We start from the raw sequence: 19,536 nt of genomic DNA on the forward strand, positions 1-19,536 counted from the left end.
ATTTTTTAATTAAAATAGACGTAATAATGTCCAGCAAAACATAGAATCCACATAAGCCGAATAACCCGAATAATAAATAACGTAAACAAGCTACATTCTGCATTACCATTAGGCACTCAAATAATAACATATTTCTTGACATTTTAGAAGGCAAAACTATCTTTTTTAATAATTACTAAGTGTCACCTCTCACATTTGGCAAATATTTCAATGCCTTCAATGTACACAATCATTACCAAGAGTATGTGTAAAATTGAACATAAACTCCCCTCAATAATTCTAAAAAAGAAAATTTTTTCAACTTATTTGTCGACTTGTAGTGACCATAGAATGAATAACTTCTTATTAAGGGGGATACGTCCTTGTCAAAATAATGTGTACGTAGGTTGATTTGTAAGTTGCTGTGTGAATTATTGGAAAATAAAACTTAAACTTTGTAATTTGGTAATAACACGTATAGAATAAAATTGCACTTAAGATAGTTGAACTGTGATATAAAAAATAGCAGAAGTTTTAAATGAATATTCTGTAATATTTAATTTGTGGCAATAATAACACATTTAAAAAGGAGTCTCATCAAACGGAAAATATAGCAGAGGTTTGAAATGCTTTTGAATAGCCAGGAAACATTTTTTTAATATTTTTGGAAGTGTATCTGCCCGAAACCGTATTCAGGATAAAATTAAATCGAAAGTCAATAGTAAAGACCTAATTTCTCTCGCTCACTTTAAATCACCCGCCCCAATCTAATTGCCATGCCCAAAAACTATTGTTTAAGACTATCAAAAAGGTGGCTGTCAATGGTAGCAACACAGTTGCTTCCCGCCACTTTTCTGACTATAAAAACACCTTGATTTCTCGGCTCAATTTCTTTCGTTTTTTTGTGTGTTTTGTTTTGTACTAAAAGTCTATGTATGCGTTCGAGTCTTTGATAGAGTACCATGATGACTTGGTGGTGGTGGAGGTATTTGTATTACGGGTAATGTTCCTGTCAACTGAGGATTTGTAAAGGCTACGGCACGTTCTTTCTTGGAAATTGAAGAGAACGGCCTTAGTCGTATATAAAGTACTGCTGAAATGAGACACGATGTTACCAAAATACCCAGAAGTATGACGAGAGTTATCGCAAAACCAGGTGTTGTCATACAAATTAGACCATCTTCCCGGGCAGGGAAGACCATTGTTTGGGCAGCAGCTGAGGCGGTGGCATTGGCATTTTCATCAATGGCAAATGTTAAATCGCCTGAGGACACCACTTTAATGATGCGATTCAGACCAACCTGAGGTTCATTAGGATCGACGGCACGAGCCCGACGTTGAACACGACGTTCATCTCTTCGTTTACCAATGGAACTGCCTACATGATAGGTATCGACATGGAGTTGTGGTGGTGGTGGGCCATATTGAGATTCTGGGCCAACTTGTAAATGATGGACTTCTTGGAGATTGGGATCAGAGCATTGGTCAGGACATTGGTAACGACAAATTTGTATGGTACATTGGAAGTGGACCTCCATGGAATCGGGGAATTTGAAGGCTTGGAAATGGGCATAGGACAGTACCGAAGCTGAGGCTCCAAAGTTTTTGATTTTTGTAAAGCGCGACATGAGCTTAGGTCTGGTGACACATCCTCGTTGATCCACCAGTTGTATGGGAGCACGCTTACCATCATGGGCCACACAATTTCTTACCAGCATATCGAACTTGGAGTCATCATCTTTAATGGCCAACACCATGGTCATAGTTTGACCAATCTTTACCAAACCAGATACCTCAGAGGCCCAAGGTCCTTTGCCAACTTGGATTTGCATCCAACATCCCACATTATCACCGGCAAAGTCTGCTCTTACCACATCCAACATATCGACAGGGAATGGACGGAATGTTACACTCTTCTCGTATTGATCGTGCCAGGTACAACGCAGTTTACGGGCCTGATCCCACACTTCTTGGACTTGAGGATCATATTGGATGACAATGATATTTTCGAAGTAGGTACCCGATCCCGACTCATGGCCATAACCGTAAAGTCCATTTTCCGTGTTACCTGAAGTGCCACATTCATGCAGACCAATATCGAAAGTGGCCGAGGCACGTCCCAATCCCGAGGGCAAATGGACACAGTTCATGTTACTGTAATGACCCTTGGAAAAGACAATGCCATAGAAGGGTTTATCGAATTGGACAAACACTTTCATGCCATTCTTTTCACATTTCACATCTAGGGAAATAATTTTGGCCATATCTTGGACTGGTGAAGCCCAAATTTCATTGGTACTCGATGCGCCAACACTTAAATCGGGCAAGGCCTGGGGCACATGGACAGGAGCTGGTGGAGGTCTCTGTGGCGGTAATGGTGGTGGTGGGCCCTGATAGGCCAATTGTGATGGAGGTGGTGGTGGGCCGAAGGGTTGTCCCAATGCCAAGGGAATACCTTGATTATTGCCTGTAATAACATAGAAAGTGGCTATTATTCACAAAATTATCACAGTTCCGGTTGCTTAATCTTAAACAAACTCCTTACTTCTGGCCGGTCCGGGTCCTTGTGGCTGAGCTTGTTGTTGTTTATTATGTTGATAGTGCACCTTTTGTGGTTGTTGCTGTTGTGGCTCTGGTTCCGATTCTAAGGCAACTTGATCAACTTCATTGTCGTGATCGGATATTTCTTCATTACCCTTGACAACGTCACCATCATCGGCCAAGGCAATCTGAAAGGAAAAAAGAAGACACAGGATTGAAATAAGATATTACTTTTGCCAAATATAAAAAAGTGTACTAAAAGTCAATAAGACATCATTACGAAAATTGGTATTGGTATTATCTAAATTCCAAATATTTGTTCAACAAATACTTAATAATTAAATAAATCACACTTTTAAATGAAGGAAATTGATATATTTGTGTTGGAATGTTACTTTCCCCATTTGAACACCCCATATCGAAAAATATTCGCATAATAATTGAATGGCCATCATTCTCATCATACTCATGTACCCGACCATTATTGATTATCAGGTTATAATCAAATTTTTACTTTCTCAAAAATTCCCACGCTGTTTGTGAAACCCTTTCATTTTTTAAGTTTGATTTTTTCCTTTTTTGTGTGTAAATGTCGGCATCAAAGAATCCCCATTGAAATTGAAAACTTGTTTCCTCATTTTCAACCCACAAGGAAAAATGCGACGAATAACTTTCATTTGTGCGATTCCTTGGAAGAGAACAAACACAGCAACTGACCAAACAACCTGTTTCCATGAAAGCTGTTAAAATGTCCAATTTTTTACACACAATGTCCTAAATTAGTTTCGCTCTTTGGCTCTTCTCCGCAGTAAAATCACCATCAAATAAATCAAACATGAAGAATTTTGTGACAGTAGGTTGGTGGATGCCACAAAAACAATATTGCAACTGGCAATTTAGCTGGCGGCGATAAGTGAATGGACAAAACATTTGTTATTCAGGTTCTTATAAATTACCACATACATATTTATGTACATCATCAGAGGAATCACACACAGTGAAATACCATGAAATAGTATGAATAAAATATTTGGTTATTGCGAAAATATAATATACTTGAAATATATCAGTATTCTTTGGTATCCATGGGTCTGAACAGGAGAAAAAGGTGGAAAACATACTTTTAAAGGGTTTTGACCTTGGAGAAACATTCTTAGAACAAGTAAAAAAGTATCAGTCAGCTATGCTGACAGAGGTATTCCCTCTGCCTGCAAAAAACACAATAACACGATCGATAGACCTAAGTATCATAGCAGTAGGCCTCAATAATCAACACAGGATACAATTATAGCATGCACAGTGGCAAATTTCCCAAAAAAAAAAACTGGCCAAAAATCTAAAACGAATAAATTTTCACCCAACTTCCGGTACTTATGTTTTTGGGTCGCTGATTACATTTTTCATATTATTAAACTCATGCGGCTCATTAAAGAGGTCTTTGTGCTCCCTTCTCCTATAAAATGATCAAAATATTCTACAAATATATTCGCCAAGAAATTTCGCTATGAAAACTCCTATATAAACTTCAGAAATATGGTAACATGGGGAGGCTGTGCCACGTTTTTGCTCAAAATGTTCAACACCGTAAAGTTTTTTCAAATATTATTTTTGGAAAAAAATATAAACATATCTTGGCTATAAGTTTTGATATATATGTAAATGTCTATAATTTTGTTTTTACAATATAATTTTAGAGAATTTACAAAATGTCTAAAATGTGGCAAAGCTGCCCCATTCCTTCCTTAAATATCAAAATGTTACAATAAAGGAACGTTTTATCTATTGTATAATCAAAAATTATACTAAAATTGACAAAAACAAACATATCCTAGCATTCAATTGAAGTTGGTTTGCTGAATTTAGATCCAAAAGATATAATATTACATCAATACGATACGTTTGGCATAATATTTGATTTTGACTTCACATTTTTGTGTGTTATATCTATAACATAAACAATATAAGTTAAACCCGACATATTTCTCACATTAACCCACCCAACGCCCATCCTGGCATAGGCGCCCCATCCCCACATATTTCATAATATGAATAATTTTGGCATTTATAATTATTTTTTTAATGCAAATTATTTAGATTTCTATTCTTTAGAATTTAACTTTTAACGGTATAAAATGTATTTTGGATATCACCAAAGGCAAACAAGATGTAACAATATATACCTTTCATGAACTTTTTTCGCAATACCCTACAAAACCCAAAACTGCTTGCATCCTCAATCATATCTTTGATACAAATGCCAGCTTTTGGGATATGATAGATCTTCGCTAAACTAACAATTTTCCTTTTAACGGTTTTTTGTAGCATAACCGTCCCATGTTACTTACTTACTCAGATGGCTTTTATATTAAACAGAACGTCTTTTTCCATAAGCCGAACTAAGAATAGATTTCCAAACGCACCGATCTTTTGCTTTACTTCTCCAATTTTGGACGCCATGTTTTGTGATATCTTCTTCAACATTGTCTTTCCATCGGAGTTTTGGCCTTCCCTTGGGGCGTATACCTTCGAGTGGCTCGTATTCAAATACCTTTCTGGCGGGGGCATCTTGGCCAAGCCAACGCAATCGTTGGAGATGTGGGTCGGCTAGTATAATTCGTGGTTCATACGACGCACAAAAGTGGACAAAAATAGAAAGAGTTGATCTAGGTTGATGAATTTTTCCACAAGTATGCAAATCTGAACCGATTTTTACGAAAATCGGTGAACCTATTCAGGGACTTAAGAAAATATCTCATATCAAATTTGAAGGTTATTCGATTAAAATTGACAGAGTTATAGCAAAATCGGGGAAAGATATATATGGGGGCTATATCCAAATCTGAACCGATTTTTGTGAAAATCGGTATCGCTACTCAGGGGATTAAGAAAATATTACGTATTACATTTGAAAGCTATTCGATCAAAATTGAACAAGTTGTAGAAAAAATATATATGGGGGCTATATAAAATCTGAACCGATATATCTCAGAAGGTTGCAGGGATGGGCAGAATGTTTTTACACATTTAGCTTCGGAAGAGATTTCCAATTAACGAAAATCAAGAGCCAAGGTGGCAATCAAAAGATATACTCTACGAAATATTAAGAATTTATACTTTGTTTATCAAATTTAAATTTTTAGTTCTTGATAACGGTACTTTGCCCATGTGCAGTTGATGTCAACTTTTTGTACTAAATTTTTTTATTTATAGCCCACCCATCAAATCTCCATCCAAAACTTTTAATATTACACTATGCAACACTGAAAATGCAAACATCTTCTAGTATCCATTTATTGAAAGTACATATTTAGACTACAAAAACCCTAGTAGGGATTTTATGGCCTCATCTAAACCGGGCTAAATCTACACTTTTTTGCATTTATCAGGCCTTTATCTCAGAAACGAATAGGAATTTGGCGTTGCTGTCTTTAGCAATATTGTAGCCCTAAACAAGTAGAACTTATCTTTTGAAAAAAAAAAAACACAAGAAAAACTCCATCTAGGGCATCAAAATCTATAAAATATAGAAAATTTTGCATAATTGCTGAAATTCTGGTCAGTATCGGCTAAACTATTGGGAGTTGAACCAAGTAGCCTTTTGCAAAAATCTTCCAAATAAAGTTCTCAACAATTCTTTGGATCATTCTGAAACTCTAAAATGCTTACTTCATGTTGTTTCAGCGGTGTCTTGCATCGTATCTTTTACAACACGTATTTCAAACACAGTTCACACCAACAGTTTATTCTCGCATTTCGGATGTCGCCACATAATTTACATTTTTTTTTTAAATCGTCGTTGAAAAATGTACTGAACACAACGTCATAGAGGCTTTTTACAACAATGACATGTTTTGAAGAGTTGTGTATTACATTCTAAAAGAAAATATTCAGAAAAATTAACGGTTTTGGAGATACGGTGCGAAATGTATAAAAATTGTGGAATTTTTGCATATATTTTGAAATTTGAGGCAATAAATGTAGTTTTTCGAGTTCATCATTTCTCCAAATATTTTATTCTTGTCCTTATCTACAAATTTGCTTCAGAGGTCAGCAAAAGATTCACATTGATTTCAGATATATAGCCCCGAATTTCTTTAAAAACTCAATATTTAACCATAATATCCGAGCTGGATCTGACACAACAAAACCCAACTAGGGCCTCTTGTCGTTTGGGTCTGTACTTTCAAAAAATTCTCAGTTCGAATTGTTTGCACAAGATCACCTTAAAAATGTTGCCAGTGTTATCAACAAACTTTTTAGAAAATGTTATTTTAAATGTCGTCTAATTTTCATATGATTATCGCTTTAGAATATCTGGGAAATATTTTTTCATATTTAAAGAGCTATAACTTCATTATGGATGCCCATATCGACAAAATTCTTTCAGATTCGTTGTATCTGATGTTTTTACTGTAAGAAAAAAACATAAACGTATGTAAAGTTAACATCACATTTTTTATTTTTGTCCAAGCGGCAACACTGTGCGACGTCGGTATTCACCGTGAATGCATATTGGTCCATAAATATTTCGAAGAATTTTTCTCTCAAACACGCCAAGTTCTGCCTCATCTGCTTTCGCAAGTACCCATGCTTTAGATCCATACATAAGTACGTGTAGTATCAGTGTTTGGTAGATTGTAAGATTGTAGGCCAGAAACATTATATTCTTATTGTATATAGTGCTATTTCTATCTCTATACGTATATACATTCGCTTCTCATATGACCTTTTCCAATATGAAATAGGTCACACGATAGACAGTCACCTTGTCTGAAACCTCGTTTTGTTTCAAAAGGTTCCGAGAGGTTCTTTCCAACTTTAATAGCTGATCTTGTATAAACCAATGTCATCCTGCATAATCGTATAAGTTTTGCAGGGATACCAAACTCAGACATGGCTTGGAACACCTTTGATCGAATTGGGCTGTCAAAGGCGGCCTTATAGTCGACGAACAGGTGATAAGTGTCGATCTGTCGTGGGTCTTCCCCAGTATTTTGCGCAGTGTGAACATTTGGTCAATTGTCGATTTAACAAAACAAACATTGTTCCACAACATCCCATACGGGACAAGGGAGACTTCTCTCATATCAATGAGTGCACTCCGATTCATATTTAGCTCAAATGACGTGTCTTAGGACACCAATTGTGGAGAAGTTTTCAAGGCTGAAATACTCAGGAAATGTCGCCAACATTACTGAGGGTATTTTATTTATTTATTTATTCATATTTGTATAACATAAAGCCTTAAAGGCCAAATAATTTGTATACATGACAAAGAATACCTGAGTTTATATATTATATAATTCAAAACTTATATAAAACTATAAATTTTCTAATAATTCTTTCAATTTACACGAAATACACTCGTAATCTTGGCTCCCCAGCCAAAAAACAAAATTCTTAGAACAAGATAAATTTTGTCCAATGAGCTATAACTCGATTTATGTAATATAATAATAAAAACAAAATTAGTTTTGAGATAGGGAATGGAAATGCCTCAAAATTTTTAAGCGGAATGCATTATTGCTGTGAGAGAAAATTTCGCAGTTCTAGCGGTAAAAAATTCCAGCAACGTGCTACTCTAACGATAAATGATTTTGAAAAAATATTCTTCCAAATCATAGGAATGAATATTTGAGGATTTCTAGAAGAACGCGTAAAGACGAAGGTTCTTCTTAATGCTGGAGGTTTTTCACTTTTTATCATTTTGTAAAACGAAAAAGGTAACGGAATTTTATGAACATATCAAAAGAACAACCAAGGAATTTTATAACGTAGGAAGAAACATGACTATCACGACTTACATTGTATATGAGGCGCGTGATAGTATTTACGTTACGCTTCAATCTAATAATATTCATGGCAGTAGACCCCGAGTAAACTTCGAGACCATACAATATTTGTGAAAACAAACGAGAATTTGCCAGTGTTATCTTGATTCGATAGGGTAAATATAAATTGGCACCATAAATTCTATGTAATGAACCCCATACTTTGCCGGTTAAAGTATCTATATGACTTTTAAAAGATAGTTCAGAATCGATTATTATGCCTAAGCATCTATGTTGTTGCACAAATTCTATACTATCATTACCTATGAAGAGATCAAATGAAGGTAAAACACGGTTAGTAATGCCAAAGTTCAACGCTTTAGTTTTCGACGAATTGACTTTTAATGAGTTTTGTGTTGCAAATTGAACAAATGAATTTAAATGAGAATTAATGTTAATTTCAAGTAAGTTTGGAAAATGACGATTGCCATTGAAAAGCAAAAAAATATCATCTTCGAATATATAAGTGGAGCAAGTCGTAGAATTTAAGAGACGCGGAAGATCATTCGAATATAGAATGAATAAGAGAGGCCCAAGGACAGACCCTTGTGGTACCCCAGACAAAAAAGCAATTTTGCCACCTTTGAAAAATGTTTGATGTTGCCTGGCCGGGGAATCGAACCACCGAACTTCTGCGTGCAAGGCGGGCGTGCATATCATTGCACCACGGTGGCACCCCAATTGTCGATTTACCACGTCTAAAATGACCCGATTGTGTTATTGACCATGAGTTTTAAACGTTCACACAGTAAGCTCGACAGCACTTTGTATTCGATTGGTAGCAGACTTATGCCTCTGTAGTTTGTACACACCGTCTTGTCTCCTTTCTTGTGTACGGGACATAGGAGGTTGAGGTTCCAATCGTTGGGTATGCTTTCTTCCTACCAAATTTCGGTAATTAACTGATGCATACTCCTTATCAGCATTTCGCCACCGGTCTTGAACAGTTCGGCGGGCAGCCCATCAGCTCCTGCTGCTTTATTGTTTTTCAGCCGATTAATTGCTGTCATGACCTCGCTTTGGCTAGGTGAAAGACATTCAACGTCGTCGTTTGCGATTTGTTCTGGTGTATCATCGATACTAAGAGCTTGATAAAATGCTCCTTCCAGATCCTCAGTACGCTATCTGTATCAGTTACCAGATTCCCTTATTGATCTTTGCAGGAGAATGTGCCTGAACCAGACTGAAGGGTAGTCTGGTGTTTTACAATCTGGTGAAATTTTCGGACTTCATTCTGACTCCTGAACATCTCGAGTTTCTCGCGCTCTCGTTTTTCTTGCTCTTTCTTTTTTCTTCTGAAATCTCTCTCCTCTTCTCTCGATATTTATCTTTCGCGATTAGTGTTGCTACTGAATGCAGGGTTGCTCTGTATGCCACTCCTAATTTTTAGGTGGTGGTTTTTGGTACCCAAGCACAGATTTTGCGGCAGTTTGAAGTGAGTGGGCTATTCTTTGCCATGTTTTTTTTTCCGCTGCAAAATCGATCAGCCTCATTCCGATTCCTTTGCCGGATGTTATCTCATGAAGGATGAACTTTCCGATCGTGGCACCAAAGATATTTTCTCTCCCAATTTTGGCAATAAAATCTTCTAGAACAATCTTAATGTCATAGCCAGGGCAGCGGTCATATGCTCCCTCTAGGCGCTCGTAGAATATATACTTGGCCTGTTCATCTTTCTCTTCGGTCGGGGCATGGGCCCACATGAGACTAATGTTAAAAAACATTGCTTTTATACGGATTGTTGCAATTCTCTCATTAACCGGGGTGAAGCTGGAGACGAGATTTTTGAGCCTCCGATTTACCATAAATCCAACACTTAGCTCATGTTTCGTTTCATGACAGCTATAATACAGTGCGTATTAGTTTGTTATTTGTATGTCTGCCCGGTTCCATCGCACTTCCTGTAAGGCGATAATATCAGCTTAGTACTTACCAAGTACATCCGCCAGTGCGCAAACTGCACCTGCTCTGTACAGAGTCCTGACATTCCATGTGCAGATTCGCAGATCATTGTCCTTAAAACGTATTGCGGGGTTCGTCAAGTTTAGAGGGGTTTGTTTTTCTTCTTTTTCTTTGTTTTTCATAGTAGGCGGTGTTTTTACGGGGTGAGTTACTAGCCAACGCCCAACCCAAGTTTTTTACGTTCTTATGGGTGAATGCGCGGCACATGTTAGCTCATTACCTTTGACGGGAAATAATAATCTTCGAATTAACGGTGTGGGATTACTCATATCTCCAAATGCCAGAAAAGCTCTCATTCAACATAAGGCGATCTCTGACCGAATTATTGCTGCCTGGTTTCGAGCAAAATTTCGAAACATCACTGTTCTACAGGTCTATGCTCCCACCGACCCTGATGATGAGGAAAATAAAAGAATGTTCTACGCCCAACTTGAGAACACTTTATAACATAAAAATTCTTATTGGCGACTTCAACGCGAAAGTTGGCAATAACAACTGCAACCTCAAAATTGTAATGGGCAACCACGGTCTTGGACCAACCAGAAACGACAATGGAAAGAGGCTAATAGACCTATGACATATAATAGACATACACCTGGAATGAAAATAGGCGCATGCCTAGAAGAGAGATCTCCACAGCCACACCTAAATTTTCAGAAGTACTTGAAACATTATCCAAACTGATAATGGCATACCTGCAGAATTACTGAAATACGGTGACGAACCCACAGCAAAAGCTCTCACACCGATTATTAAAAATATCTGGGAGCATGAGACTATTCCAAGTTGCTGGAAGGAGGGAGCAGTCGTAACAATGCCAAAAAATTGAGATCTGAGACTATGCAGTAATTGGAGAGGCATCACCTTATTAAAAGCGGTCAATAAAATTCTTGCGTCGATAATTCTACAACGCATTTCACCTGCCTTGGATAATATACTAAGGAAAGAGCAAGCAGGCTTCAGACCAGGGAGATGACCACATCTACACAGTACGCATAATCATCGAGTAGTCTATCGAATTTAACAGCAGTTTATACCTTCTGTTTGTGGACTCATTCGCGAATTATATACAGATGCGAAATCCAGAGTACGTTTTAAAGGCGAGGAAAGCCTGCCCTTCAAACTATACTCGGGGGTGAAGCAAGGATGTGTCCTTTCGCCCACACTGTTTCTCCTACTATTGGATTGGGTACTCTAACAAACCAACACCGAGGCTCCACCGGGAATACGTTGGTCCGTAAACGACTTTCTTCATGACGTCGACTACGCTGACGACATCTGCCTCCGATATCGCACAAAAGTTAGAGCAACTGTCAACTATTGCAAATTATGTTGGCCTGAAGATAAATTCGAAGAAACCCAAACTAATGCGGATCGCGTCTAATAACACAGCTCAGTTATCGCTCCATGGGCAGCTCATCGAAGATGTAGACCGCTTCTCTTACCTAGGAAGCACTATCTGCAAAGTCGGAGGTTTAAATGCCGTTATTACCGACAGAATCAATAAAGCCCGGACAGCTTTCCACTCTCTACACAAAATCTGGAGAGCAAACAACATATCAACAAAAACAAAGCTCAATATTTTCAATAGCTGTGTAAAAACTGTCCATTTGAATGGTTGCAGTACCTGGAGTACAACACAGGTCTCTTTTAGGAAGATTCAAGTCTTTTACAATAGATGCCTCAAACAAATCCTGCGAATTTTTTGGCCTAACTGGGTAACTAATGAGCAAATTTACGTGATGGCGAACTGCAATCCAATAGAACATGGAATTCGTAGACGCAAATGGACATGGATTGGCCACATTGTGAGGAAAACTCCTGGTGAAATCTCAAGGCAAGCTCTATATTGAAACCCACAAGGCCAACAAAATCCTGGCAGGCCTCGAAATTAATGGATCCGTGTTGTGAAGAAGGAATGTCTCTCTTGCAATCTTCTCTGGAACCAAGCAAAAATTCTAGCTAACGATCGACAAAGATGGAGAGAATTTGTAGGCGCCCTATTCCTCGTGAACTTTTATATAATTTACATATAGGTGTGAGAAAGTAAGTCCGTAGTCACACCTACAAATTATTCGGAAAAGTAAATTGTATTTTTATGTCCTTTTACTAAATAAAATCAATTGTTTTTTCTTATTTATATTTTGGTAAGTACTTGTACAAAATGTCAAAAAAAGCATAAGCATTTCCGCCATTTTTATTTCCAAATTAATGGTGCTGACAAATTAACGATAATATCGATAGCTATCGATATTTTGAAATGAAATATCGAAAATATCTAATGTTGGGAATATCGATAGCTCTAATTTATAGTCGGACACACACGCTCTGTGCCACCGTATTCATTAGTTAGTAAGGAGTAATATAAGCAGTTATTTCTGTTTACATTACTTTGTAATGGGTTACATAATGACTAACGGATCCGAGTTTTTGCTGGGATATGATTTGAAAATCAGTTTTCTTAATACAAGTTAATTCATAACAATTTAAATTCCTTAGTGGAGAAAAAATACAAATTAATATTCCCACTCTTCTTCCAACATTTCCCTCTCACTTGTTTCTGACACAAAAGAAAGGAATAACAATTTCGATTTCACCAAAGAAATCAAGAAGTGACAAAAATTGCAAACAAGAATTCCGCTGGGATGAAATTAAAAGTAAAAACGACGACAAAAACAGTCTCACTTACACACCATGCGAAAGTTGTGACCATGGCCGTGACGGTAACATAAAATGACTGTCGATCTTTCTTTGCAAAAAGAACACAACAAGCAGCAGCGTCAACAACAACAACAACAACAAAATAAGGGTACAACAGTGCGAACAAAAAGTGATCATAAATTTTCAAAAAGTTGTTGTCGGCACAGATACGACATTTTTATGGCAGATGCGTGCCATTTGTAAGGCATGTGCCGGTAATATCAACTACTCCAGTCCCGAGCAGCATAAAACTTGTTGCAGACTTTTAGAGTGTGTGCGCGTGAAGTTGTGATGATAACATGGTGGGGTCGGTAGGTGCGTCTGTTTGTTTGTTTGTCTGTCAGTCTTTTAGCCTGCTGCTTGTTAACATGAATGAAGCTGAAAAATAGGGCAACCACTTTTTGTAATGTTTCGTATTGCTTTTTTTCAACTGCGTCCGAGACCAAAGACAAAGTGTTTTGTCCGCATTTTGGGGTGCTCTCAATAGGCGACACAATCAATGTCTACGTATGTACATCCATGCGTACATTGCTCACGTTATCGCAGCATCAGCAAGCTGAAGCTGGAGCAGCAGCTCTTGACCAATGCAACAACAGACAGCCAACAAATATTATACATTTATGTCGCGAATTGTTGTAAACTCCTTGAGAAGAGGAGTGGTATGTCCAGTTGCAAAGTGCGTCGTCGAAGTTAGTTGTTCGCCAATTGTAGCAATGCTGAAATGTCCCCACATTGAAATATGCTGGCTAAAATGGCCAGGCACTTGATTATGCGGATTTATTTCAAATAAAAATTAAGGAAAGCAAAAAAAGAAGCTATGTTTACGATCGACCGCAACTTTTACTTAGTTGTCATACTTGTCTGAAGTTTTCAGTCTGGCCGTCCATCGACCATCCATTTTTGGTCAAATTTGGCAGTAAAAAAACTTGTTTACGGAAACGAAATTTATATGCGAAATTTCTTGAAAACTATCAACCAACCACCACCTTAGGATGAAAAGTAAAAAAAAACATGAAAATGACAAAGATAAGACCAAAGGATCGCCTTTTTTCTTGAGAAAGATCATCAGAGTATTTTCACTTTTTTGTTTTGTTGTTATTGTCCAGCAGCAGGCCTTCGAATATATCCTCCTTTCTTTAGTTTGGAGAAATTTAAAGTTTCTTTCGTTTCGTTTTAACTTTTGAGACTAATTTAATCGATAAACGTTGTTTTAATTAACCATCCTCAGATGGCGGCTGGCAAAGTTACATTCTTTATTTTGACCAGATCGAATTACATTCCCACGCTGGCTAATTTGTTTGGCTGTTTGGCATTTCAAGCTATGGATTAAGAAGAACAAGTTTTGCATTTCATTTCGGTTGACATTAATGAGAAGCTGCATATTTGGGTATGCGAAGGCTTTTTTACTATCGAAGTAATATTTCGCGCATATCATAACAGCAATTTCCGCGACAATTTTACGAAAGGAGGGAATGTTATGGTGTATGCATATTAATTTATTGCATTCTATTAAGGGTGGCATAACAAATTTGACGTTTTTTGTGAGAAGTTATGGCGTGGATATGAGGGTCTCAGTAAGTAGTTCTCTTAGACTAGAAATCCGATAAGGGGCCCTATATAAAAGAAAGACTTCAAAGAAGTCCAATACCGAAAGAAGATAGACGACTGTGAAAAGAAGGCTTCTTTTTTTCGGAATTCTGTGAAAGTTATTTAAGGTGATCCGTTTACATAGAAGACTTCTAAAGTTCCTGTAAAAATGCACTACATCTGAAGTTATTTTCCCATGAAAATCCTCAAAATTGAGTCCATTCTGTTCTATTTTTGGTTCTACTTATCGCCGAGAGCAAACGGCATGTATTAGTAGTTTGTAGAAGGCGCTCTAGTCCGGGAATGAAACACAGGTCTTCTGCGTTCGATCAGGCTTACCACTGCTTACCCTCTAAGTATAGAATATTTATTCAAAAAGACTTTTAAGGATGCTCTTTGCGTAGAAGTTCTACAAGGATTCGTCTGTGCAAAGAATACATCTACGAGGTCCCCTATGGATGAAATCAGTGTTTACCGCTGCTCCCCCGAATGGAGAGGAGGCACCTAAAAACTTCCCCTATGGATTTAACGTTTAAAATATGTTTGGTTTTTTTGTGAATTTCTATGGATTGGGAGATCGCTAAAATGTCCTATAGAAGACTTCTAAGAGGTCGTCTGTGAATAATAGAAGATTTTTAGGGGAAAGTTTAATACCAACGAAATTAGATACGAAATGTCAGTCATCATATCGGTATGGCTACGAGGTTAAATATTTGAAAATACCGAAAATAGAACATTGGTGGCGTTTTTTATAGGGATAGCTGTTTCAATTTTGTTTTTTTCAAAATAGTCTGGCTTAATCCCATTGTTGTTGTTTTAATATTTAAAACAACTAATTTATTAGTGGAGAAGGTTTGGCATTGTTCACCAAGAGGTAAAGCAGGGAAGACTAGTTCGATCCTTGCCACAGGATCTCATCAGTTCCCTTGTTTCTTGTTTGTGGATACTCTCCACCGAAGTTATTTTTCAATAACTTCTTCAACAAAAAAAAAACTTGTTATATCCAAACATCAATCGTCAGCTCGAAGTATAAAGGTGAACCAAGAAAAAACTTCAATGAGAAGTTTTTTTTGGCAACCTCACACAACCCCGACGAAAGTGTTTGCAAAATAGGTATTTCTGGTAAAAGCTTAAAACTTCCAACTAAATGCCAAATTTCAGCCAATTCGGTGTGATAATGAGTATAGAACCTTGAAAATACCGAAAATTGGGCGGTATAGTTCTGTGGGGGCTATATCAAAACGAAGACTTAATACGAAATTTCAGCCACTTAGGTTTGATAATGAAGCAAAAACCTTAAAAATACCGAAAACCTGGAGGGACCATTTCAAACTGTGCACCTATACTGACAAATTTCAGGTGCAAAGTTTTATAACCCCAACAAAGACTAAATATCAAATTTCAGTTATTTCGGTAAGATTATGTGGCGGAAAAATTCAGAATGCCGAAATTCGGGAGGTACCATTCTATGAGGGCTACATCAACACGCGGACATATACTGATTAATTTCTGGTGGACAGTTTTGTGGCCCCAATGAAGATTAAGGACCAAATTTCAGCCCTTTTATGAGATATTGGAGCTAAAACCTTGAAAAGACCTAAAATCGGGAAGTACCGTGCTATGGGGGCTACACCCATATATAGCCCATTTTCAATACCAAACATTCTAGGTGTAATATAAACTTCTGTACCAAATTATATGTGGATGGACGATTTTTAAGTAGTCCTCCGAAGAGTCAAAAAAGACTTCTCTTATATCAATGAGTTCAGTCCGATTCTATTTTTTAATTCTTTTAATCCCCGACAGGAAACGGAATGCCGAACTAGTACAAGTATTCTATGAATGGGAAGCTATTAAGTAGTTTCTGTGTATACTCGTAGAAGATCTCTAATAGGTCTTCTAGAATTGGAAGACTTCTAAGATGTATCAAATGTATAAAAGACATCTAAGGGGTCATCAATGCATTGAAGTCTTCCAAGAGAAGACTTTTAAGTAATGTTCTACGAATATAAGACTTCTAAGAGCTCCTCTGTACAAAGAATATCGATACAACATCACTTAGATGTCTAAGAAGTCCTATATGAATAAAAAGTTCCTATAAAATGCCCTATGTGTGGACGGCCACTCATGGTGGGAAAGACGATGCCCTCTATGGAAGAGGGCTATAAAAGGACCTCACTGAATTGAATACCATTAAGAGGCCTTGTGTGGTTGGAACTTCTCTTAGAGCTTTTCTGTCATGGAAGCGTCCTCTAGTAGATAGAAGGCCTAAAAAAGCTTCTCTATGAAAAGAAGAGATCTAAAGGGATCTTTTCTTTTTTTAGACCACTATTGACCCCAACAGGTCCTCTATAAAATATGATACTTCTAAGAGGTACTCTACCCTGATCGGGATTGAACTACAGACCTTTTGTGTGTGGGGATGCTAATCACTGGTCCACTGTACAGCCATTGTCATAGAAGGCTCCAAGAATGTCCCCTGTGAATGGAAAGTCCCTAAGAAGATCTCTATGAATATAAGATTCCTTTAAGAGATATTCTATGGAACTGTTCCTTTGTGCAACGAATACATGTAATAAGTCCTCTATTGGTGAAAGGTATCCCTCTATGAGTGGATGGTCTCTAAGAGGTCCTATAAGAGCAAAATACTTTTGTGAAGTCTTCTCGGCATGTCAAATCTCTGTGTTTCTTTCCTAAAAAGTTAAAACCATCCATGGATGGCTGAAAGAGGGTTTTTATAGACAGAGTACCTCTTAGAGATCCTCTGTTCATAGAATACCTACATATAAGATTTTCCATGAATAGAAGACTTCTAAGACGTCCTGTGATAAATAGAAGAAGAGGAGTTTTTACCTGAGGCTATATATGGACAGCCCTATGGACGGAGGTCTTTTAGAAGGTAACCCAACGGGTCCTCAGTAGGAGACCCGTAAGAGGTATTCTATGGATGGACGACCTTTATGGTCCTCTATAGATAAATAAAAAACCTCTAGGATGTCCACTGTGAATATAAGACTTCTAAGGGTTAGAGGATTTATAAGAAGTCTTCTATAGATTGAACACGTTTCAGAATTCATCTACAAATCCTCTGGGGATATAAGTCCTCTAGAAGACTTCTAAGAGGTCGTTTATGAATAATAGAAGATTTTTAGGGGAAAGTTTAATACCAACGAAATTGGATACGAAATGTCAGTCATCATATTGGTATGATAATGAGGCTAAATATTTGAAAATACCGAAAATCGGTAGAGTAATCGGTTAGAGGAATTATAAGAAGTCTTCTATTGATTGAACACGTTTCAGAATTTATCTACAAATCCTCTGCGGATATAAGACCTCTAAAAGATCCTCTGTGCAAAGAAGGCCTCTACGACACCCTCTTCCGATTAAAAACCTTTAAGATATATTTTATGGGTAGAATACCTCTAAAGCGCTCTCTATGGTTAGGAGATTTTCTTAGAGGACCTTTATCAATAAAAGACTTCTAAGGGGTATTTGTCAGACAGGGCAGGGAAAGATCGTGCATCGTATGCGTTCCGTCTAAAGTTTACTGACACATCTTCCGCAGCTTTGGTCTAGCGGGGGATCTCGTCATTCCTCACCAGCTTTAATTTTCCTCACAAATTAAATTTGCTATCATCCAGAGAATTTCAATTGGGCCACGCCTCTGCAGAATGTGGTCCAAGTTTTTTGGTTGACCATTTTCTCAATGATTTGCCCATGGTTTTTTGTAGCCTACAAGACCCTCTACTGGTATTAATCGCCGCATAACACAACAGCAAAGTTCGCATGCGGGACGGATGCAACATTAACGTGTCCCCATTCAACTCATTGCTGAAGATTTCAATTGTTGCAGGCCATTTCCTCAATAGTTTGCTGATGGTCTTTATGTTGCCTACCAGACTTCCTACTGTTGTCTGTCACCGCATAACACAGCTCGTTCCCGTATTGCCTCTTGACTATTTTGGCACAAGTTGATAGTGATAACTTTCCTGTCCCCACGACCTCCTTTCCCATCTGAAAGGTCCGGGATTTCCTATCTATGAATATAAGATTCCCCAGTCATTCAGAAGACTGAACGGTCGTGTTCACCTTCTTCATATCCAACCTATCTTGGATACTTAGAGTGATTTTCTTTCCGTGGATCTTGACGAGTTTTACTCGAAGCATTTGAAGGCGAGCAGATCCTTTTCTTGTTCGGTGGATTCTCGGGAATGGAGGTGGTGTTCTTGATCTTGATACTTTTTCAAGATCATGTTTTCTATAGATAGAAATCCTCATAAATGTATTCTATTCCTAAAATTCAAGGATTACTAAATGGTTATATGCAAATGAAGGTCCTCTGAAGATATTTCATAAATACAATACCTTATTATGGTAACCTATAGAATGGAGACATTCAAATGATCTTGGAGGTAGACCGAAATTCTCCTAAAGTTCTTGTAGAATACTACTTAGGTACATTCTAAAAGTTGTCTACAGACAGAAAGGAATAGCTACATAGAAGACCATCAAAAGGAGACCTAGAAGTGTTCTTAGTGATCTTCTCTAGACAAAAAAACTTTTTAGAAGAACTTTTCTATAGGTATATGAGTATATGAACTGTTCTGACCGGCTACCTCTTTCATCTCAAGTGGGCACTGACCTCCCCGTAGTGTCACCTGGTGAGCTAACTTTAACACGCGTCAAAGGTAGTGCGTTCACCCATAAGAACGTGAAACACTTGGGTTTCGGCGTCAGGTTAGTAACCTGAAAAGAAAAACAAACCCCTCTAAAGTTGGCGGACCATGTTTTAAGAGAAGGTGCACTCTTTATAGAGAAGGTGCAGGTTACGCATTGACAGATGTACTTGAAAAGTACAAGGCCGACATTACTGCCAACCTGGAAATACGATGGATTGGGAAAAGCGTCACAACAACACCCAAAGGTGACGCAC

General features: G+C 37.6%; 1 protein-coding gene across 2 annotated transcripts in view; it reads right to left on the reverse strand.

Moving 5' to 3' along the window:
* Positions 1-876: 876 nt before the first annotated feature.
* dy (transmembrane protein dusky) overlaps positions 877-19,536 on the reverse strand; it is an 84,618-nt gene continuing 65,958 nt past the window's right edge. Inside the window, exons 3-4 of one of the 2 annotated variants that reach the window (XM_073979529.1) lie at positions 2,525-2,708; positions 877-2,446 (exon numbers count right to left, since the gene is read on the reverse strand). In XM_073979529.1, coding sequence (XP_073835630.1) covers positions 909-2,446; positions 2,525-2,708 — 1,722 coding nt within the window. In that variant the 3' untranslated portion in view covers positions 877-908. Of the gene's footprint in view, positions 2,468-2,524; positions 2,709-19,536 lie in introns of both variants that reach the window. The other variant, XM_073979528.1, reaches the window with a different exon arrangement.

This window comes from Musca autumnalis, unplaced genomic scaffold (assembly GCF_047663935.1).
Source record: "Musca autumnalis isolate F117 unplaced genomic scaffold, ASM4766393v1 scaffold_3, whole genome shotgun sequence".
NCBI lineage: Eukaryota > Metazoa > Arthropoda > Insecta > Diptera > Muscidae > Musca > Musca autumnalis.